Source organism: Lolium rigidum, chromosome 3, assembly GCF_022539505.1.
Source record: "Lolium rigidum isolate FL_2022 chromosome 3, APGP_CSIRO_Lrig_0.1, whole genome shotgun sequence".
NCBI classification, from domain to species: Eukaryota; Viridiplantae; Streptophyta; class Magnoliopsida; order Poales; family Poaceae; genus Lolium; species Lolium rigidum.
In genome coordinates this window covers 297,520,587-297,544,423 of record NC_061510.1, presented here as the reverse complement: position 1 = coordinate 297,544,423, position 23,837 = coordinate 297,520,587, and the positions used below count along the sequence as shown (strand labels likewise).

Below are 23,837 nucleotides of genomic sequence, written 5' to 3'. Positions count from 1 at the left end.
CTCGCTCGTTCCTGGGCTTTCGTCGCAATGGGCCTTCAGATCCTCGTTGAGCAGGCCAAACTGAGCCCATAGGCCCGGCCCATGTTTCGGCCTAAGCAATCAAAAGCCCACCGAGAACTTGCCATCTGCCATAAGCCCTGGAGAAACCCCAGCGCCACCGCCGCTGCCTCGCCCTGCTCGCCGTCGGTCGTCGACACGGCGAGCGACGCTGCCGTTCGCGACCATGTCCCGAGCGCTCGTGCGCCGCGGCTACCCCTTCCTTCTCGTACGTGTACAGGCTGTTCGGAGCCTCTGCTCGCACGCCGCCGGCGGGGGCGCGTCCTATGGCGGCGGCGGCGAGCGGTGGAGTGGGCATCCGCAGCAGCAGGAGGAGAGCAAGGCGGTGAAGGTGTCGGTGTGGTGGGACTTCCAGATGTGCCAGCTTCCGCCCGGCGCTAACCCCTGCCGCGTGGCCCCGCGCATCACGGCGGCGCTGCGCGCCGCCGGCATCCGAGGGCCCGTCGAGATCACCGCCTTCGGCGATGTCTTCACGCTCCGCCGCAGCGTCCAGGAGGTCCTCGCGGCTACCGGCGTCGCGTTCTCGCACGTCCCCCCCAGTTGCGTCCTCCACCTACGCCACCATTTACTTTTTTTTTGTTTTTGTACCCCACGAATTGGGGAACGATATCTATCACTTCATGCCTCAGAATGCACTGCAGAAATGTTCGTTTGTCAATATGCTTCTGGTTGTCTAGGTTGCATGCAGTTTGGCAGGGCGGGGTACTGGGATATTATGGGATTGGATTTTTTGCAAGAAGTTGCAATGTTTTGTGCATGAATGCTGAAAATGGAAGCAAATTCTAGATGACTCTTTGTTCCGTATTTACCGGATATTGTTACTGCATATGCCCTAAGCGCACCTCAATTGTTACCACTTACCAACATATCATTGTGGAGGGATCATTTCAATTGACCTTAGATTTCCATCCCTTCTTCAAGTTTCTATAAGTTGAGGACTTGAGATCACTAAAAAAAGGAAAGAAAAAATGTAGGCAATAATGCATATGTGTGCGGCATGTAACGAAATGGCTTTTTAAACAAATATTTGTCAGGAGATTTTTTGTAACCCCACACCACTGGTAAATAAGTGGATGGACAGTGTAGGGAAGCCTACTCGCTTGTTTACCATTGTGATGCTAGCGCTATTTTGGCAAGTGCAAATTACTGGATTCGAACTCACATCTAGTCTCTGAGTACTTCTAATCTACAACTCTACTTTTGTCACTTCAAGTTAAATAGAACTCACTTGTGAATTACTCTTAATGCATATGTTTCACTTAGATAGTTATCTTCTGCTGCTGTTTGGTCTCATAGTACTAATGATGCAATTGACTTGTCTAGGTGGAAAGCCTGGTTCTGACAGATCACTCATGGCTGATCTTGTCTATTGGATTGCTCAGAACCCTCCACCAGCCCATTTCTTCCTTATATCTGGAGATAAGCACTTCGCAAATATTCTGCATCGCCTTCGGATGAGCAACTATAATGTGCTGCTAGCCTGCCCTAATACTGAGCCCAGTGTTATGTGCAGTGCAGCAACAATTATGTGGCCGTGGGATGCTTTAATTGAAGGGGTTGGGTTTTCCCGGAAACATTTTAACCATCCACCTGATGGTTTGTCTGGCTCTTGGTATGGTCACTACAGGGGAGCTCTTGATGACCCCTTCCTGAATGCAGAACCAGAGCAATCCATGAATGTACCATTGCATACAAAGAAGCTGGAGAAGCCACCTATAGTCCCCAAATCTGAAGTCAGCGGGCCTGATTATTTCAAGGTTATAGATTCTGTACCAGGTGATAGTCAACCTGCTGTAGTTGGTGAAAAAAGTTTTACAAGGCTGAATTCTGGACAAAGTAATGGTGAGGGAAAACGCTTCATTGAGACTAAGAATGAGAAGCCATCTAATGTTCCGCCTTCTACATCAGATATATTATCTGCAGAACTAAAGAAGATTCGTGTGGGTGATGACCCCTTCCTGCAAGCAGAATCAAAGCACTCCATGAATGTACCATTGCAGACCAAGGAGCCAGAGAAGCCACCTACAGTCCCTGGATATGTGGCCAACATGATTAGGATAGTACTGAACTATTATCCTGAAGGGGTCAATCTTGAAGATCTTCTGTCAGAACTTCAAAGGAAGGGGGTTGTGGATAATCGATTATTAGGCTTCAAAAACTTCTCTGATCTGCTCCAATCTATTCCTTATTATGTCAAATTTATAGATCCTCTACCAGGTGATAGTCGACCTGCTGTAGTTAATGGGAAGAACTTCAAAAGAATGAGTTCTGCTCAAAGTAATGATAATGGAAAGCGCTTCATTGAGATGAAGAATGGCAAGTCACCATTATCTAATGCCCCAAGTTCTCCATCAGATATATTACCTCCGAAACAACAGAAAAGTCTGGTAATTGATGCTCCATCTTCCCTGTTTGATCCGTTTTCTAGAGATCGAAGGAAATCTCCACCCATAGATTTTATTAAGCCCGCAGAAGCACCTGCCTGCCATATGGAAGCTGATACGGTGATCGCTGCTGGAACTCCCTCTTCAGGGCTGCAAGGTACTATTAGTAAAAAGGGGCTATTTGAAAGGATTCAGATTCTATGGAATGGTCCTAACCCCACTAAGCCGCAGGTCTATCCGTGTAATGATGCTACTTTTTCTAAAGGGTTCAATGATGCAACAACTCCTGATGGGAAAGGTCTTGCTAACAATTCAGCAGTTAGCCCTAGTTTGTCAAATGACCCTTCTAATAACTGTTTTGAATTAGATGCCAAGGGGAATTTTGTGAATACAAAGAATTACTCTAACAAAACAGTCGACATCAGCGAAGCTGCAAAGATACAAGGTTTTGGAGAAAGCAACAAAGGAATATTTAGCTGGGCAGCAAGCTGGTGGTCATCTGGAAAATCTGATAAACAAGATAATAGAAATCATACAGATGCCACTGATGGAACAAGGATAGACTCGGAGAAAGGATCTGCATCTGTTAAGATAGCTGACTGTGCAAGGGGGGCGCAAGTAGGAGTTGAAATGTTTGAAAAATCTTTCTTCTGGGATGCACTAGAAGAATATTTGTTAACCCCTCATGGATCAGAACTTGTTTCAGAAGCAAAGGCAAGGTAATCTATCTTTCAGGCTTCTTCCTTCATTTCTTATATCTTCCAGCATATATGTTGGGAACATTGGCCTCAAATTCTACAAGTAGTAAATATTACGAGATCTCAGATAATTTAACCTGGAGTTACAAACTTGCAATAGCTCTTTGGTAAAGAACCAGTTGTAAATGTATAACTAAGATGAGAACAGTAGCTTGATGTTCTGAAACCTATAAGGCCACGATTTTGTTCTTAAGCTGATCCCATGGTACCTCTTGGGATATTGTGCAATTTTCAAGAAAATGCTGACACTTTATCTTACACTCATGGTACCATGCATAAGGTGCATGGTAGTAGTGTTTTCATCATAGTCAGTAGATTCTTTTTCAAAAACCTGAGCTAATCCCTTTTTTCATCCTCCAACAATTTTTTAGATGAACAGGGGCCGCTCCCCGGATCCCTTTTTCATTGAAAAGGCAAACCATAACGTTTTGTATCTTACAGATAAACCAGGAAACACAAAGACCTTGAGTTTTCTTTTCACGCTAGAAGTAACTGCAAGCCGAAAGGGAGGGAAAGGGATGCGCCGCAGGCGAAACCATCCCAAGCCCAGCCTAGACCAAAACAAGACTACGAAGTTTTTAAAGCACATGCTTAACACCTCGACAGCCAACAGAAAACCATAGCAAACAGGCTTCATCCCATCAATCAGAGATCATCACATAAAAGATTTTGAACACATCCTTCCAGAGCAGTTCAGATACAATGCAATCAAAGAACATGTGAAACAGATTCTATTTCTCTACACAAGCTACATTCTAGAGGTTTAGGAATTCCTCTCTTCCTCAAGTTATCTCTAGTCAAAACCTTATTCTGAGAGAGAAGCCAAAGGAAAATTTGAACTATAGGAGGGATTTTCAAACTCCAAACTGCAGGTAAATAAATTGGCTTCACTCCTCTAAAGTTAATGATAGCATATAAAGATTTGGATGAATAGACCCCATTGGATTCATAAGGGCAAATCATAAGATCTTCTTGGACAATAAAAGTAATAGAGCTAGCTATAGCTAAAATCTCATACCATTATTTCATCAAATCTTCTGTAAAAGTTCTCCTAAAAGTGCATCGAAGCTGATAGCCATCCAAGAGATCGGCAATGGTTTTTGTTTGTTGGTTGACTATAAAATAAATGTCAAAAAATTGGGGGGCTAGGGGTGTATTGCCAAACCAGATGTCCTCTTAAAATCTATTAGATTTACCATTTCCTACCTTCCACATGTATCCAAATTTCACTTCCTCAGTTGCCATCTACACCCCCTTCCAAAATTCTTCAACTTCTTAGGAGATCGATGTGCATTAGTCCGAATATCCTGATTACTAGTAACCAATAAGCTGCATTGTCGTTGTCACATCTAGGGGGACAAACATTGCAGTGTGATTTTGAGTGGGTGATCCATTATACTATATTGCAAGCAAATGTTTTGCCCATAAGCGCTTGCAGAAACTTATCACCTGTGAGAGCACCAAAGTAATACGAAATTGCATGGTGTAGCCTGGTGATGACGCTGGGCCATGCAGATAAAAAACCAATTTATTACATAGTTACTTTCCTTTCCTTTAGAGTTACACTTTTGTCGTCTGTGTTCATGATTTCATGTCGTTCTTTATTGACACAAATCAAATATGGATGATATTTCCTAAACTGGGTATGATATATACATATGCTTGTGAAACACATGCAGTCCTAAACCAAAACGTATTCTATTCACCGAGCTGCAGTACCATTATTTCATTTCATGCAATTCTCATCCTATGTTGGACTAGTACTCGTCTGAAATGTAATGTTAAATCATCGGTTGACCGTTTGCTTCTTTTTTGTAGGGAGGAGTTGGCACATGGACTACAGAACGGTTGTTGGCTTCTCAAAGGCCTTGATGAGAAAAATATACATCAGTTAGTACATATGTTAATCTCTGAAAAGAAATGGATCAAAGAATGTCGTTCAGAAACTTTTCATTTCCAACTTACACTACCTCCGAGAGGAAAATGTGCTCCATTTCATTCCGGTACAATGGAAGGGACAAGTCCTCCTATTACAAATGGAAGACCATTGGAGCAGTGTAACTCTGTACGTGACAGAAGCACAGCCATATCAGGCAAGTTGTCCCAATTGTTAGCTGCAAGAAACGGGAAGGGCCAGGCAAGCTACAAGGACAATGAAAACCAAGGTAATAACTTTGACTGGGAAGAACTTGGCCCTATATCCAGCGTTGTTGAACCTCATCCAGGAATTGATAAAGTGGCGCGCTATCAACCTCCTACACCTTCAGACGATGAATTTTCAGATGATGAAAATCACTTGTCAGGTCAAAAAGCTGGAAAATATCCGGATGCCAAATTTTACGCGGAAGAAAATCATACAGCAAGCCAACAAGCAGGACAGGATTCGGATGCCGAATTTTCCGATGATGAAAACCATTTGGCAAAGGAACAAGTGGGGAAATATTCGGATGCTGATTTTTCTGAGGATGAAAATCATACGGAAAGCCAACAAGCAGGAAAAGATCCATCCCGGAGTTCACTCTTCGAAATTCTTGCTTCGTGGAACACCAGCAAGGACGATGGCTCTAGGAGGAGAGATCATGACATTGACAGGCTCGGTGGGAAACCACCAAGAAATACCACCGTGGATTGCTCTCGAAATGACAGAGGTTATCGTCAGTGTTGGCGCCCTACGTCCAAGCATGTCAAATCTGAAGTGGTGCTTTGAAAGTATAATGCCGAAGTTGATCTTTCTGATTCCATGTTCTCTCATTTATTTTTCATTTTTAACACGTTTCTGGTATACATCAGGTGGTTGCCTCGTGTAATTATCCGTTGCTAAAAGTATAAATAGATGTAGAACTCTTTGATAATAATCTCTATAATTTGGTTTCCAGAGGTGAAAGATTTAGTTTCTTCCTATTTGGCCCGAAACCGATCGATCTAGCCATGAGTAGATTGAAGAGAGCTCTAACAGGCCTTGGAGGACTAAACCCACTCGTATGATGTCCATGGCATGTGTATGTATAGGGTTTGGTGAAGCATATCTGATTACACAATCAGGAACACGTGTAGTGCTGCATAGGATCACCTGTGCTTCTTCACTTCACCCAGGGTTGTCCTCTGTCGAGGAGTTGGGGCAACGATGCGTGGAGTTGTAGAAGGCGACCTTGGATGAGGAGAGGAGGTTTGGAGTGTGGCGGCTCTGGGGTTGGGGGGTGCTCTTGATTTGTAGTGGTTGGCGCGAGGGTAGGAGTGGTGGCGGTGGGGGAAAATCAGGCTTACATGCGCATGTGGTGGAGGTTGTGGTGGCGGAGGAGAAGGTGGATGGGGCGGTGGAAGGAGGCAAGTCTGGAGCAGGCTGTGGCCAAGTTGACCAATTTGGGGAGAAGCCGTATGTGGACGTGTACACGGAGGCGAGAGGTGGGTAGGGGTAGGTGCCGGCGTAGGTTGGGCTGCCGTAGAAGCAGGGGAAGGGGGAGGTGTAGTAGCCGCCGGGAAAAGGAGGAGGTAGATAGGCGACGACGGGAGTAAAGCTGCAGGGACGTACCCTGGTGCTTTGCAACCACACGGGGGAAGGTGTTCGATTTTGGGGTAGGGAGTGTGGGGACTTGCGAATCGGCTCGCAGAGACGAGTAGGAAGACGGAGAAGCCGCCGGTGTAACGAGGGAGGGAAGCGAGGGAGCAGTCCGATGGATGGAACTCGCGACCCCGATGGATCGCTGACGAAAGAGGATCACTAAGAACATAGATTTGAGAGGAATTCGGTAAAAAAAAATTGATAAATTGCAAGAACTAAATAAAAGGTAATACAAGGGTAAGCTAATATATACCTACCAACTACAACATAACAACATAGGTGGAATACTATTCCATACCCATACTAGTTCCTGACAAGGGTGCTGCGATACTCTTCGCATCAATATATCATCGTAAACAGATTCAGGCTTAAGCATCTTCACGCTTAACTGTCTTGTCCCTGTACCGTTCTCCCGACAGCTCTGTATCGTTGTCCCGACAGCTCTGCCATCATACGATAGTATCACAGGTTGCCTTCTACTCTCTCTGGTCTTATTTAATCGACGCGACGTTCGTACGTAGGTACTAGTTGTTTTACTGTGCTCAGCTCGCGGCAATTAAATCTGTCCGGAGGGAGTAGCATTCTAGGTGTGGGTTCATCAGTTCTCTCTAGTCCAGGCATTGAACTCGTCCATTCTTAGCGCGAAAGAACTTGAGGTTGGCTTTCCACCTCCACCATATGCCTAAGTTTTAACAGAGTGTCAACGTGCAAACAGCTAAATACTAAAATACGTCTAAAACCATGCGGGTCTACAGAAACAAACAGAAAAAACGATGCACCTTAGCAACCTCTGATGTATTGGTTGCATTGTCTGCAGTCCTCAAGCAGACCTTAAGCATACCACGTTGCAAAAAGACCACCGCTCCAATTGGTCTACCAAGTAAACAAAGCATTCATGAAAAATCACTGAAGCAACCGTACACACGATTTCTATGCTCATGTGCTTTGGATCTTGCATAGAGTTTATACCTTAATCCGGCAGCACTACTCATCTGGCTCAGCTCCAAACCAATTTCGTGGCTCAGTATTGCATTCCCATCAGCTCTGATTGCCTACAAAAAAAATAAAGCATGTAATGCCATACATAAGATTTCTTCCAGAGCTACACACAGACCACCTAAGAGCTAAGAACTCTTGATTTTGCTTTATTGACCAATATCTAGTATCAAACTTTTAGGCTGGGACATGCAACACACATGAAAGCAAGTCTGCAGCAATACTGAAGGAGCATAATTGATTGGGCAACATATGTAATCTCAATCAAATGGTCACTTCGAAATATAGTTTAATGATGGATTGAGAAAGGAACTATACAGATATCGCATATCAAAAGGGACCAATGATAACTATAATAATGTAAGAGCATGCCTTCACTTACTAGGCATTCACCATATAACCCTCTTCCGAGATGAAGCTTGAAAGGATTGTATATTAGCTTCCTTGCAGCCTCTAGACGATTCTGCACAAGTGAATTTCCCCTAGCAAGCAGATCGCAAACATCAAGTTGCACTAGCTGTTTGGAGTACCAATAAATCAGTCATTGACCATGTCATCGCTAGGGGTACACAAAAGAAGCTTACAACCATGACTGCAAAGGATAGACCTTCACCTGCTCAAAAACATGAGGATTAGTCACACAGTTTAACTTTGCACGTTCTTCTCTCAGAGCCGTATGAAATTCGCTACTGTTTGGCTGCTCCCATAGTCGCAGATCAGCATCCTCTATGTATTTGACAACATTAAGAACCCGCTCCTCGTCTTGTTGGTCCAACAGGTTCTCACACATCTTCTGCATGAAAAGAGAACAGCATCATGGTCTTGCGTCCCAAGTAGCCCGATACGATGAACCCCAAACATGAAATGATTCTCCGGCTCACAGAATCGGGGTTTGTCCCTGCAAGCTTCTCGGAGAAATAGTCGAATGCAGCTCGGGCACTGCTCTTTGTTGTGTCGATGTGGAGCTCAAGATTAGTTGGACACCGACCCAACTGGGGAATCCTTGCTAGTGTGCTTTGCCGGTGGTCAAATGCTACCACACTGCATCAATTGGAAATGGCATGTCATATGAGGTTTTTCATCATATCAGTACATATATTCCAGAATAAGTTGATCAGTTAGAACAAGCCCTTGCACGGTAATAAATATTCGTGATCATCAGAAGTTCTGGCTTTTGTCCATGATTACGAAAGAAAATTTTCAGCTGCAGATTTGTAGTGTGATGAACTGACCGACCAAAAAGGAAATCCTGAGATTTCTGTAGCTTTGTTGTACGCACCTGGGGATGAATCGAGAGAGCTCCAACGCGAACTTCTTTGGGCCGATAAAATCCAAAAGATAGCAAGAACGGAACCCTGCAGCCTTCAAGTCTTCCGCTCTGGCTCCATTGTTCAAAGAACACAGTCAGGACGGGGCCCAAGAAGAACCCAAAGCGAGTGAGGGAATGGTGAGGCGCCAAGTGAGAATGGGACCTGAAGGGATCGATGGAGGAGAAGGGGAGAATGAGGAGGCGGCTTCCGAGGCGGCGATGGAAGAGGTCGGCGGCGAGTGCGGAGTAGGCGCCGGCGAAGGTGGGGTAGTTGTAGAGCGCGAGGTGGGCGGGACCCTCCTGGTCCTCGGAGGAGGAGGAGGTCTTGAATGGGTGGGAGTATGAGAGGATGGCCTCGACGGAGGCTACCGAGCGGAAAGCTCGCCGGAACGAGGACGCCGCCGGCGAGGGGGCTCCACGGAGGAGGGGAGTGCGGCGGAGCATTATAGTGGTGGGGCTTGGTGGACCCAGGTATGGGCTTTCATATGCTTCAAAGTGAACTTTTTTCTTTCTTATGTACGGAGTATATATGGGCTGGACATGTATTAGCCCACAGGCATGGCGTCAAACACTTTCTTTTGCCGTTCTCATATGAGTCAACGGGCTTCACTAGAAGAATTTACAGGGCGGACCGGTGTGGTTTTAACTTGGGCTGTCACACACCACACATTCTAGGGATGACCTAGGAAACTAGGGAACAGGCGACTCCGGCGGTGATCGCTTTTCTCCGCCGAAGGTCCATCGTTCCATCGATCGCTGCACCTCTCTCCAGTCCCTCCTGTTCCGGTCGGCCCAGGGGCTGGCCTGCCCAACTACCCGGCCTTGGCAGGAGCGATAGGCCTAGGGTTTTGAGGAGGCGATCTATCTGGAAGAGCTGACGCCATGAAGGCGGATAGTGCAAGGGCCAGGAGCGACCAAGTCTGGGAGGATGTGGAGATGTTGATGGTGTGGAAGGAGAATCCGAAGCTGATGGGTATTGCAACCGATGTTTTGGCGGGCTCCAATAAGGAGTGCCGCCCTCAGCAATGAGTGTCTCAAGCTGGAATGGTCGCGGTTTGGGCACGGCGGCGACCATCAACGAGCTCCGCGATTTTGCGCGACAACATGCCCCCTCGGTGCTTGATAGCGTGCAAGACACACATCCGTTGGGAACCCCAAGAGGAAGGTGTGATGCGTACAGTAGCAAGTTTTCCCTCAGTAAGAAACCAAGGTTATCGAACCAGTAGGAGTCAAGGAACACGTGAAGGTTGTTGGTGGCGGAGTGTAGTGCGGTGGAACACCAGGGATTCCGGCGCCAACGTGGAACCTGCATAACACAATCAAAGTACTTTTGCCCCAACGTAACAGTGAGGTTGTCAATCTCACCGGCTTGCTGTAAACAAAGGATTAGATGTATAGTGTGGAAGATGATGTTTGTTTGCGAAGAACAAGTAAAGAACAATTGCAGTAGATTGTATTTCGTATGTAAAGAATGGACCGGGGTCCACAATTCACTAGTGGTGTCTCTCCGATAAGAAATAGCATGTTGGGTGAACAAATTACAGCTTGGCCAATTGACAAATAAAGAAGGCATAACAATGCACATACATATATCATGATGAGTACTATGAGATTTAATCGTGGCATTACGACAAAGTACATAGACCGCTATCCAAGCATGCATCTATGCCTAAAAAGTCCACCTTCGAGGTTATCATCCGAACCCCTTCCAGTATTAAGTTGCAAACAACAGACAATTGCATTAAGTATGGTGCGTAATGTAATCAACACAAATATCCTTAGACAAAGCATCGATGTTTTATCCCTAGTGGCAACAAGACATCCACAACCTTACAACTTTCGTCACATCGTCCCACATTCAATGGAGGCATGAACCCACTATCGAGCATAAATACTCCCTCTTGGAGTCACAAGTATCAACTTGGCCAGAGCCTCTACTTGCAACGGAGAGCATGCAAGAACATAAACAACATATATGATAGATTGATAATCAACTTGATATAGTATTCAATATTCATCGGATCCCAACAAACACAACATGTAGCATTACAAATAGATGATCTTGATCATGATAGGCAGCTCACAAGATCTAACATGATAGCACAATGAGGAGAAGACAACCATCTAGCTACTGCTATGGACCCATAGTCCAGGGGTGCACTACTCACACATCGATCTGGAGGCGATCATGGCGATGAAGAGACCTCCGGGAGATGATTCCCCTCTTCGGCAGAGTGCCGAAGGCGATCTCCTGAATCCCCCGAGATGGGATTGGCGGCGGCGGCGTCTCTGGAAGGTTTTCCGTATCGTGGCTCTCGGTCCTGGGGTTTTCGCGACGAAGGTTTTAAGTAGGCGGAAGGGCGGAGTCGGAGGGCTGACAGGGGCCCCACACGCTAGGGCGGCGCGGGCCCTAGCCTGGCCGCGCGGCCCTAGTGTGGCGGCGCCTCGTCGCCCCACTTCGTAATCCTTTCGGTCTTCTGGAAGCTTCGTGGAAAAATAAGACCCTGGGCGTTGATTTCGTCCAATTCCGAGAATATTTCCTTTGTAGGATTTCTGAAACCAAAAACAGCTAGAAAACAAAGAATCGGCTCTTCGGCATCTCGTCAATAGGTTAGTGCCGGAAAATGCATAATAATGACATATAATGTGTATAAAACATGTGAGTATCATCATAAAAGTAGCATGAAACATAAGAAATTATAGATACGTTTGAGACGTATCAAGCATCCCTAAGCTTAGTTCCTACTCGCCCTCGAGTAGGTAAACGATAACAAAGATAATTTCTGAAGTGACATGCTATCATAATCTTGATCAATACTATTGTAAAGCATATGAGATGAATGCAGCGATTCGAAGCAATGGTGAAGACAATGAGTAAACAAATGAATCATATAGCAAAGACTTTTCATGAATAATACTTTCAAGACAAGCATCAATAAGACTTGCATAAGAGTTACTCATAAAGCAATAAATTCTTAGTAGAAAGCTTTGAAACAACACAAAGGAAGATATAAGTTTCAGCAGCTTGCTTTCAACTTCAACATATTTATCTCATGGATAATTGTCAACACAAAGTAATATAACAAGTGCAATAGGTAAACATGTAAGAATCAATGCACTACGCTTTATACAAGTGTTTGCTTCTAAGATAGAAAGAATGGGTAAACTGACTCAACAATAAAGTAGAAGATAGGCCCTTCGCAGAGGGAAGCATGGATTACTATATTTGTGATAGAGCTTTTCATTTTGAAAACAAGAAACAATTTTGTCAACGGTAGTAATAAATCATATGTGTTATGTATAAGATATCCTATAAGTTGCAAGCCTCATGCATAGTATACCAATAGTGCTCGCACCTTGTCCTAATTAGCTTGGATTAACCTTGATTATCATTGCATAGAATATGTTTCAACCAAGTGTCACAAAGGGGTACCTCTATGCCGCCTGTACAAAGGTCTAAGGAGAAAGTTCGCATTGGATTTCTCGCTTTTGATTATTCTCAACTTAGACATCCATACCGGGACAACATAGACAACAGATAATGGACTCCTCTTTAATGCATAAGCATTCAACAACAGATAAAATTCTCATAAGAGATGGAGGATTAATTTTCCAAACTAAAACTTCCACCATGGATCATGGCTTTAGTTAGCGGCCCAATGTTCTTCTCTAACAATATGCATACTCAAACCATTTGATCATGAAAATCGCCCTTACTTCAGAAAAGACGAACATGCATAGCAACTCACATGATATTCAAGCAAAGGTGTAAAAGTTGATGGCGTCCCCGTAAACATGGTTACCGCTCAACAAGCAACTTATTAAGAAATAAGATACATAGCTACATATTCTTCACCACAATAGTTTTTAAGGCTATTTTCCCATGAGCTATATATTGCAAAGACAAAGGATAGAATTTTTAAAGGTAGCACTCAAGTAATTTACTTTGGAATGGCAGAGAAATACCATGTAGTAGGTAGGTATGATGGACACAAATGGCATAGTTTTTGGCTCAAGGATTTGGATGCACGAGAAGAATTCCTCTCAATACAAGGCTAGGCTAGCAAGGTTGTTTGAAGCAAACTCAAGTATAAAACGGTACAGCAAGACTCACATATGAACATATTGCAAGCATTATAAGACTTTACATCGTCTCCTTGTTGTTCAAACACCTTAACCAGAAAATATCTAAACTCTAGAGACCAATCATGCAAACCAAATTTTAACAAGCTCTATGTAGTTCTTCATTAATAGGTGCAAAGTACATGATGCAAGAGCTTAAACATGATGTATATGAGCACAACAATTGCCAAGTATCAAATTATTCAAGACATTATACCATTTACCACATGCAGCATTTTCTGTTTCCAACCATATAACAATGAACGAAGCAGTGTCAACCTTCGCCATGAACATTAAGAATAAAGCTAAGAACATATGTGTTCATACGAAACAGCGGAGCGTGTCTCTCTCCCAAACAAAGAATGCTAGGATCCGATTTTATTCAAACAAAAACAAAAACAAAAACAAACAGACGCTCCAAGTAAAGCACATAAGATGTGACGGAATAAAAATATAGTTTCACTAGAGGTGACCTGATAAGTTGTCGATGAAGAAGGGATGCCTTGGGCATCCCCAAGCTTCGATGCTTGAGTCTTCTTAAAATATGCAGGGATGAACCACGGGGGCATCCCCAAGCTTAGACTTTTCACTCTTCTTGATCATATTGTATCATCCTCCTCTCTTGACCCTTGAAAACTTCCTTCACACCAAACTCAAAACAAACTCATTAGAGGGTTAGTGCATAATTGAAAATTCATATATTCAGAGGTGAAATAATCATTCTTAACACTTCCGGACATTGCACAAAGCTACTGAAAGTTAATGGAACAAAGAAATCCATCAAACATAGCAAAACAGGCAATGCAAAATAAAAGGCAGAATCTGTCAAAACAGAACAGTCCGTAAAGACAAATTTTTCAGGGGCACTTAACTTGCTCATATGAAAATGCCCAAATTGAATGAAAGTTGCGTACATATCTGAGGATCACGCACGTAAATTGGAAGATTTTTATAAATTTTCTACAGCAGGGGCGGCTCAATTTCGTGACAGCAAGAAATCTGTTCCTGCGCAGTAATCCAAATGTAGTATTGACTTTACTATCAAAGACTTTACTTGGCACAACAATGCAATAAAATAAAGATAAGGAGAGGTTGCTACAGTAGTAACAACTTCCAAGACACAAATATAAAATAAAAGTGCAGAAGTAAAATAATGGGTTGTCTCCCATAAGCGCTTTTCTTTAACGCCTTTCAGCTTGGCGCAGAAAGTGTGAATCAAGTGTTATCAAGAGATGAAGCATTGACATTCTTACCGGGGGCGTTGCGCCTACCTTTCTTACTCTTATTCTTACTCTTTGGTTTAGGGAATATGTGCCCGCCTCCAGGTATCGAGGAATTTAGAGTGCCTTTCCCCACATCTATGATTGCTCCCAAGAGTTTCAGCAGGGATCTTCCAAGTGTGATTTGTCCTGTCCCTACACATTCAATAACGAGATAATCAGTGGATACCGTTCTTCCAAGAAGGGTTGTGAACACTCCTTCAGCTATTCCTTTAGGAATTATAACAGAGTTATCAGTAAGAGTTATTCCTTCTCCACCTTCAGTAAGTCCCCAGAGTGTCAAAGATTCATAAATACTTTTAGGCATAAGGCAAAATTCAGTCATAATATCACAACGGGCACCATCAATAGTAACTTTAATAGTAGGGTCCCACATTGAAGGTTCAGAATTTATTGGAACATAATCAAAATGCTCACGAATCCGACTATACCCTTCTTTTAAGCAAGATATATTTGTCTCAAGAGTGTTTAATCTATTATAAATGCAAACAAGAGATGGATCAAAATTATTAGCGGAGCTAGATGATGTAAACAATTTTTTTATGGAATTAAAAGCTTGATCCCCATCACAGTGAAGGAAATCTCCTCCCACTAAAGCATCCAAGGCATATCTATAGAGAAGAATAAGCCCAAAATAAAAGTTACTAAGAAGGAAACTTAGGATCATTTTCGTTTCAGTTTTACTATAAGAATTAAAAATTCTAGACCAAGCTTCTTTAAAATTCTCTTCACTACCTTGTTTAAAAGTGAAGATCGATTCCTCAGGTGATAGAGTAACAACTACAGGACTAGTCATGATGATAAAATAAAGTAAATGCAAGTAACTAATTTTTTTGTGTTTTTAATATGGAGAACAAGGCAGTAAATAAAGTAAATCTGGCAACTAATTTTTTTGTATTTTTGATATAAGAGCAAACAAAGCAGTAAATAAAATAAAGTAAAGCAAGACAAAAACAAAGTAAAGAGATTGGATGTGGGAGACTCCCCTTGCAGCGTGTCTTGATCTCCCCGACAACGGCGCCGTGAAAAAGTGCTTGATAGCGTGCAAGACACACGTCCGTTGGGAACCCCAAGAGGAAGGTGTGATGCACATCGACAAGTTTTCCCTCGGTAAGAAACCAAGGTTATCGAACCAGTAGGGAGTCAAGGAACACGTGAAGGTTGTTGGTGGCGGAGTGTAGTGCGGCGCAACACCAGGGATTCCGGCGCCAACGTGGAACCCGCACAACACAATCAAAGTACTTTGCCCCAACGTAACAGATGAGGTTGTCAATCTCACCGACTTGCTCGTAAACAAAGGATTAGATGTATAGTGTGGAAGATGATGTTTGTTTCCGAAGAATAGTAAAGAACAATTGCAGTAGATTGTATTTCAGATGTAAAGAATGGACCGGGGTCCACAGTTCACTAGTGGTGTCTCTCCGATAAGAAATAGCATGTTGGGTGAACAAATTACAGTTGGGCAATGGACAAATAAAGAAGGCATAACAATGCACATACATATATCATGATGAGTACTATGAGATTTAATCAGGGCATTACGACAAACTACATAGACCGCTATCCAGCATGCATCTATGCCTAAAAAGTCCACCTTCAGGTTATCATCCGAACCCCTTCCGAGTATTAAGTTGCAAACAACAGACAATTGCATTAAGTATGGTGCGTAATGTAATCAACACAAATATCCTTTGACAAAGCATCGATGTTTTATCCCTAGTGGCAACAGCACATCCACAACCTTACAACTTTCTGTCACTGTCCCAAATTCAATGGAGGCATGAACCCACTATCGAGCATAAATACTCCCTCTTGGAGTCACAAGTATCAACTTGGCCAGAGCATCTACTAGCAATGGAGAGCATGCAAGAACATAAACAACATATATGATAGATTGATAATCAACTTGACATAGTATTCAATATTCATCGGATCCCAACAAACACAACATGTAGCATTACAAATAGATGATCTTGATCATGATAGGCAGCTCACAAGATCTAACATGATAGCACAATGAGGAGAAGACAACCATCTAGCTACTGCTATGGACCCATAGTCCAGGGGTGAACTACTCACACATCGATCCGGAGGCGATCATGGCGATGAAGAGACCTCCGGGAGATGATTCCCCTCTCCGGCAGGGTGCCGGAGGCGATCTCCTGAATCCCCCGAGATGGGATTGGCGGCGGCGGCGTCTCTGGAAGGTTTTCCGTATCGTGGCTCTCGATCCTGGGGTTTTCGCGACGAAGGCTTTAAGTGGGCGGAAGGGCGGAGTCGGAGGGCTGACAGGGGCCCCACACGCTAGGGCGGCACGGGCCCTAGCCTGGCCGCGCAGCCCTAGTGTGGCGGCGCCTCGTCGCCCCACTTCGTAATCCTTTCGGTCTTCTGGAAGCTTCTGAAAAATAAGACCCTGGGCGTTGATTTCGTCCAATTCCGAGAATATTTCCTTTGTAGGATTTCTAAAACCAAAAACAGCAGAAAACCGCAACTGGCTCTTCGGCATCTCGTCAATAGGTTAGTGCCGGAAAATGCATAATAATGACATATAATGTGTATAAAACATGTGAGTATCATCATAAAAGTAGCATGGAACATAAGAAATTATAGATACGTTTGAGACGTATCAGTGCTTTGTGTCGTGGAAACACAACTTCCGAAGCAACGGGTAGAAAGACTGCCGAGAACGCTAGGTTATGACCGGAGTTTGGCTGTTAGCAGTCCGGGTCGTAGTGGTGGTATAGGTATTTTCTGGAATAATGATTTAAGGATCGAGATCTTGCCGTACTCCCAGTACACTTTGGATGCCATCGTTTCTCTTCCCAACACGGATTCATGGCGTCTAACGTGTGTGTATGGGGAGGCATGTGTCCAGCAGCGGCACAAGACATGGGACATGCTGAAATTCATTCGATCTTCGTCAGCACTCCCATGGTTATGTATCGGAGACTTCAATGAGGTCCTACATCGAGATGAGCACGTTGGAGTAAATGAAAGGAGCAATACACAAATTGAAGCGTTCCGGGAAGCAGTGGATGTTTGCGGATTGGCTGATTTGGGCTATACAGGAACCCCTGGACCTTTGAGAAGAGGGTGGCAGGCGGCCGGTTTTGCAGGACACGCTTAGACCGTGCTCTGGCCTCGCCCTCTTGGAGCGAGAGGTACCCGCTGGTGACTCTCAAGCATCTGACAACGGCTACTTCTGACCACTCACCCATCCTCCTGCTTTTGGAGGGGGAGGAGTACCGACGACGGGCGCCGCGCCCTTTTCGCTACGAGGTGATGTGGGAGTCACACGAGGATTTTGATCCAGCACTGAGGCAGGCATGGGAGAGTGTAGGTCAAAGTTCTAATACGACAGCGGTTTGTACCAAGCTGGAAAAAGTCTCAAAGTCTCTATCAAGGTGGAATGCCACAACATTTGGTAGTGTGCGAAAGGGGCTCAAGGAACTACGAGCGGAACTCGAGAGGCTACGCTCGGTGCCGGGTCGAGTGGGACCTACCCATGCAGAGATTAAGGTCTGTGATCGCATTGTTGAATTGCAACATAGGGAGGAAGTGATGCAGCGCCAGCGCTCCAGAATTCAGTGGCTAACTGAAGGAGATAGGAATACACACTTTTTCCATCAACGTGCGAGTCGAAGAAAGAAAAAGAATAAGATTACCAAGCTACAACGAGTGGATGGTACGACGACCGAGGACATACATGAAATCAGTGAGATGTCGAAGTCCTTTTTTGGCACACTTTATGAGTCCGAGGGAACACACGATATGGCACGTGTCCTTGACACGGTGCCGAGGAAAGTGACGAGGCAAATGAATGAGGACTTAATGGCGGCATATACGGAGGAGGAGGTGAAGATAGCCTTGTTTCAAATGTACCCAACTAAAGCCCCAGGCCCTGGTTATCCAACACACTTTTTTCAGCAGCACTGGGATCTTTGTGGGAAGGAGGTGACGGATTCTGTACTGCGCATCCTGCGTGAAATAGATAATCCGGAAGAGATAAATAATACTTTCATTGTTATGATTAAATAATACTTTCATTGTTATGATCCCCAAGGTGGCTAGCCCATTGGAGTTGGGTCAGTTTCGCCCCATCAGTCTGTGTAACGTGATTTATAAAATCGCCTCGAAGGTGATTGCTAACAGATTAAAGAGGATACCGCCTGAGATTATTTCGCAGGAACAGTCGGCGTTTGTCCCTGGGAGACTTATTACGGACAATATAATTACAGCCTATGAGTGCCTACACTTCATGAAGCGCAATGGTGCGGAAAAACATCAACACTGTGCTCTTAAGCTGGATATGAGGAAAGCCTACGAAATCGGGTAGAGTGGGCTTATTTGGAGGAAATTATGCAGAAGCTTGGATTTCATACAAGCTGGGTGCAGTTAGTGATGTCGATGATATCGACTTTGTCATTCTCGGTTCTTTTTAATGGTGCGCCGTTGGAGTCTTTCAAGCCAACGCGGGGCATCAGACAAGGTGATCCCATCTCCCCATATTTGTTTCTTCTTGCAGCAGAGGGCCTCTCGTGCCTTTTAAAATCCAGAAGTACTATCCCATCATCGAATCTTCAAGGCTTAACGGTGGCGAGCACTGCTCCTGCAGTCAACCACTTACTGTTTGCTGATGATAGCCTGCTGTTTGTGAGAGCAAGTTTGGAGGGAGCGGATGAAGTGGGAGAGGTCTTGGATATTTATTGCCAAGCCTCGGTCCAGAAGATTAATTTCGATAAGTCTTCTGTCTTCTTTAGCAAGGGGTGTCCGGAAACAATGCGGAATGCAATGAAGCAACGGTTAAATGTTCCAACGGAATCCCTTAATGAGAAATACCTTGGTATGCCCTCCGATGTTGGTCGTTCAGTAACTGGTACCTTCAAATACTTAAGGGACCAAGTCTGGAAGAGGGTCCAAGGATGGTTGGAACTGATCCTGTCAGCAGGAGGTAAGGAGGTAAAGAGATATTGATAAAGTCAGTAGCACAGGCGGTCACGACATTCTGTATGTCATGCTTTAAACTACCGGCGGGCCTTTGTCAGAGCATCAATTCACTATTGCGGAACTTCTGGTGGGGAAGTCGTGATGGACAAAGGAACACATGCTGGGTCTCGTGGGACCAAATGACGATGCCAAAGTATGCTGGGGGCTTAGGATTTCGTGATATCGAGCTATTTAACCTAGCCCTCTTGGCAAGACAGGCATGGCGGCTGCTGCAAGAACCGGAAACTCTCAGCGCACGGATTTTGCGAGCAGTTTACTACCCGGATGGTGACATACTGACAGCGACCAAAGGTTTACATCCGTCGAAGATCTGGAGATCCATCCTAGAGGGGCGTGACACGCTACGCCAGGGGCTGATACGGCGGATAGGTACAGGTGATGACACTAATCCCTAGAACGATAACTGGCTACCGAGGGGAGTGGCGATGAGGCCTATCGCATGCTTGGATCCCGAGGCGCAGGATGTGCCAACTCGTGTAGCGCAGTTGATAGAAACTACCTCGGCAAGCTGGAATATGCAAACGTTGGAGAGGTTTTTTCTACCGATTGACATCGAGCTCATTCGAGCTATTCCGCTGAGCACGAGGCGCACGACTGATTTATGGTCGAGAAGAATGGAATCTTCTCGGTAAAGTCAGCTTACCGTATGATCGTGGACACAAAGAGGCGCAGAGAGGATTGGATTGAGCAGCGGCCGGGGAGCTCAAACCAGGATGATGAGGAGAAGATGTGGACGAAGCTCTGGACAGTTAGTGTTCCTAGCTTCGGGTTTTCTTGTGGAGGTTGGCAAAGAATTCGATACCAACAGGCGACGTCCGTTTCCACCGTAATATGGCAACGACGGCGGCGTGCAGCTTGTGTGGGAAGGAGGACTCGTGGTGTCACTCTTTACTAGAGTGCACGATGTCCCGATGCATTTGGGCTCTGGCACCAGAACATATAGTGGAGCACATGGAGAACACGAGGGAGCCAAGTGCAAAGAGCTGGTTATTTGCAATGATCAAAACGTTAAATCATGACGATCTCACCCGCTGCTTGGTCACGTTATGGGCAGCGTGGTTTGCTCGGCGAAAGGCGATCCATGAGGAGTTGTTTCAAAGTCCGCTATCCACTCATTGCTTTGTGGAGAGCTTCTTGCGAGATTTGGCGATGACAAAGGAGAAGAAGAAGACGCCAAAGAAGGAGGAAGGCACATATTTACGGTGGATCGCGCCACCTGTGGGCAGTGTCAAGATCGACGCAGCGGTACGCAAGCACCAGAACTTTGGTGCGGTTGCGGCGGTGTGCAGGGCAGAGGACGGGCATTACCTTAGAGCATCGGCCGTGGTGATCCAGGGTATCTCGGACCCATCAACCCTAGAAGCGCTTGCATGTAGAGAGGCTCTAGCTTTGGGCCGGGATTTGCTTCAAGAGAGGGTGTTCGTGGCGACAGGTTGTTTGGAGATTGTCGAGAGCATGAAGGAAAGCAACCTGGGCCGCTACAGCTCAGTGTTGAACGAAATCCAAGCAAGATCCGAAGAATTTTCTCTTGTGCGTTTTGGTCACGAGAAGAGGGCGTCGAATGTAGAAGCTCATAGCCTAGCAAAGAGCTCTGCATACTTATCACCAGGTCGTCATGTCTGGCTGATCAATTCACCAGACCATTTTTGTATTCCTATGAACATGTCTAATGAATAAAGGACGGCTGGTTATGCTCAAACAAAAAGTGAAGAAATGATTCTCAACAAAAAAATGTGAAGAAATAACCACCTTTGTGATTGTTCCCACTTCCCGTGCGCTATATTATTTGGTATCATTGCATTTTAATTTGTGTAATTAAATTGAAACACAATAAATTTTAATGAAACTTGACGAAATATTGTGGCACGAGTCTTAAAGCGGGAAATCAACGGCACACATATCTCCTCGAGAAGATCATAACCATTTACCTAGGTATGGCCATGAGATGAAATGGCTATCGTTGCCTCTCCGTAACCCGAAAGCATACGTGTTTTTAAGGACCAAATGAAGTAAATTAAAGAAATTATCATGTGTCGTGTGGCTACTCTTTGCACCTCTACCCATCTACTTATGTGCGCCTATGAGAGAAAAAGACATTTGCACCTCAAGAACAGAGGCGCCAGATGTTGCTCAATCTGACACACACTTTTGTTGTCTCAACGCTCTTGCTTCGGCTCAACTGAGACAAAAAAAATGGTGTCTTCATTGACATGAACGCAACCGAATATAACGGGCCACCGTGATTTTGCACATATCAACCTTTTATCCCTTGTTGGCCACCATTAGCCCCTTCTCTCCCGTTGAGCATAAGTGAGATTTCAGGGTTTTGATGTTTTAGAGCAATGTTAACACCTTTAGCTATAGGTGGAAGCAGGACCGACAAGCCTCGAGACGATGCTCACAATGGTGCCTAGGACTTACCCATGTTGCTTAAGTGAAACCAACGTCACAATCGATACAATTGACCTACACACCTTAACTTTTTTCCAAAACTAAAACAAACCTTCTCTTCGAACCAGAACTTTGGAGGAACTTTACAATATCGGATTTGCTAAGTTAATTCTCAGCCAAGTCATACGTCGTTCCATTACATCGTGATTCGTGCATATATGAGTTGCAAGTAGATTGCAAAAGAGTTTTTTTTTTAACCAAAGGTCATCTGACCTAGCTTTATATATAAAGCAACACCATCATCATAGTTTTACATCATACCACACACACATCAACGAAGAGCGCACGCCACGCGCGCACTACCATCTAAAGAAAAACAAGTCCAGGAACTGCCCCCATAGCAGCTCAGAGTGCGGGAAAGAGGATACATGAGCCTTGAAACGGGTCGAATCTACTATCTAAGCCTCCGCTCTAGTCCTCGCATGGAGCCTTCTAACCTCGTCGATCGCCACGTCCAGCATCGCCCGGTTCCTCAGTCTGTCCAGAACCCTCCACGACTGTATATGAAACAATATATGGAAGAAAGCGTTAGACGCGTTGCCAATCAGTTTTCCTTCGATAGTTACTTTATTCCTAATATTTCAAAGAGACCAACAAAGAACCACAAAAGTGAACCAAACTAATCTACGAATGGGGTCCAGCAGCCCTCCCTGCGCAAGGGCAATGAACTTGCCGACCCCTCCGGGTTTCAATCGCAGTGTAGGAGTTCCCTAACCCCTGCAAAAAAGTTTTTCAATTACAAGTAGAGTTGTAGATGAGATTTGTTCAATTGTTAGAGAGAATGCAATTAAGAAAAAAGTATATAACTCACTAAATTTGCTTTATAATTCGTGCTTGAGACGTCATCTAACCGAAAACTAAGTTAACTTTCACACCAATTCATCCACGGAGGTACCGACACTTGGCACAACATCTAGACGGATGTATACATGTAAGAATACAACCTGAGTATGAACGATGTCGTACGGGCGATAATACAGCCGCGCGCGCGACAAGGACGCGCGTCATCCATCAGCTGCCCGGCGCCGGCTGGCGCCGCCTCCTCCTCCACGACGCCACGACCGCCACGAGCGCGAGCAGCACCGCGGCGGCGGCGCCGACAAACGTGCGCACCGGCAGCCCGCTTAGCGGGCTCCTCCTACCTCTCCTCCTCCTCCGTCCTCGTCCCGATCTCCTCCATCCGCCGCCCCGATGACCATCCTCGCTCTCACTGCTGCTGGTCGCGTCGCCGGACCCGCTGCCGCTCTGATCTGCCGCGGGATCCTCGACGTGAACCGCCTCCTCCACCGGCAGCACCGGCCAGTGCTCCGACGACGCTGACTCGGTCTCGACGTCGCCGTGCTCCACGTGGAAGTGGCGATGGTGATCCACCGCCGGGTCCATGGACTCCAGTCCCTCATCCTCGGGCTCGCCGGACATGGAGGCTGGCTTCCATGGCCCCCGCGGCCACCGCATGACGTAAATTCTGGCTATCTCTCTCAATCTTGGATTCCCGATCACATGGACGGATGCGGTTAGATATAGCTAGAGACGCGGGGGTGTGTGCGTGCAGGTTTGCATAAACAAAAGCTGTACTGGTGCCTTTGGCCACACGCATGCATCGATGCTGAATGTCTGCCTATCTGTCCTTGGCGGCAAACATCCCATAGTTATGAGCAGTGGAATTTCTATTCATGTGTTACTCCCGTAGACTGTTATTACTCAGTAGTGAAAAAGAACCTTTTAAAGGGAAATTCAATTCGGCTCCCGGGTGCAAATGCTCCCTCCATCAAAAAATTATATTTCGAAATGTCGAAAAATTTTGATAAAAAATTCTACATGTACATATCCACAATATACGTATGTTCGTCAAGTTTCGCGAGGAACCAATATGTTTTGTGGTCTGTGTAAAAAAGAGAAAATTTATCTCCTGAA

General features: G+C 45.1%; 2 protein-coding genes across 2 annotated transcripts; one reads left to right on the top strand and one right to left on the bottom strand.

Moving 5' to 3' along the window:
* The first annotated feature begins 223 nt into the window (after positions 1-223).
* Positions 224-6,006, top strand: LOC124696717. The gene is made up of 5 exons (XM_047229401.1): positions 224-596; positions 1,381-3,160; positions 5,018-5,435; positions 5,632-5,908; positions 5,990-6,006. The coding sequence occupies exons 1-5, from the start codon at positions 224-226 to the stop codon at positions 6,004-6,006; spliced, it is 2,865 nt and encodes a 954-aa protein (XP_047085357.1).
* Positions 6,007-7,050: 1,044 nt separating this feature from the next.
* On the bottom strand, positions 7,051-9,507 carry LOC124699721. Its single transcript, XM_047231978.1, has 8 exons — positions 9,227-9,507; positions 9,034-9,132; positions 8,636-8,795; positions 8,368-8,547; positions 8,137-8,271; positions 7,728-7,810; positions 7,538-7,631; positions 7,051-7,440 (listed from the first exon to the last, which is right to left on the bottom strand). Exons 1-8 carry the CDS (start codon positions 9,505-9,507, stop codon positions 7,357-7,359), a joined length of 1,116 nt encoding a protein of 371 aa, XP_047087934.1. The 3' UTR covers positions 7,051-7,356.
* Positions 9,508-23,837: the final 14,330 nt, after the last annotated feature.

Excerpts from the sequence above, each read along its gene's own strand:
- LOC124696717 (XM_047229401.1), top strand. The coding sequence starts at position 224 with ATGTCCCGAGCGCTCGTGCGCCGCGGCTACCCCTTCCTTCTCGTACGT. Across the intron at positions 597-1,380 it reads GTTCTCGCACGTCCCCCCCA|GTGGAAAGCCTGGTTCTGAC; the intron begins GTTGCGTCCTCC and ends TGACTTGTCTAG. Across the intron at positions 5,436-5,631 it reads CTCATCCAGGAATTGATAAA|TGGGGAAATATTCGGATGCT; the intron begins GTGGCGCGCTAT and ends CAAAGGAACAAG.
- LOC124699721 (XM_047231978.1), bottom strand. The coding sequence starts at position 9,507 with ATGCTCCGCCGCACTCCCCTCCTCCGTGGAGCCCCCTCGCCGGCGGCG. Across the intron at positions 8,272-8,367 it reads ATCCTCATGTTTTTGAGCAG|CTAGTGCAACTTGATGTTTG; the intron begins GTGAAGGTCTAT and ends TACTCCAAACAG. Across the intron at positions 7,441-7,537 it reads ATACATCAGAGGTTGCTAAG|GCATATGGTGGAGGTGGAAA; the intron begins GTGCATCGTTTT and ends GTTAAAACTTAG.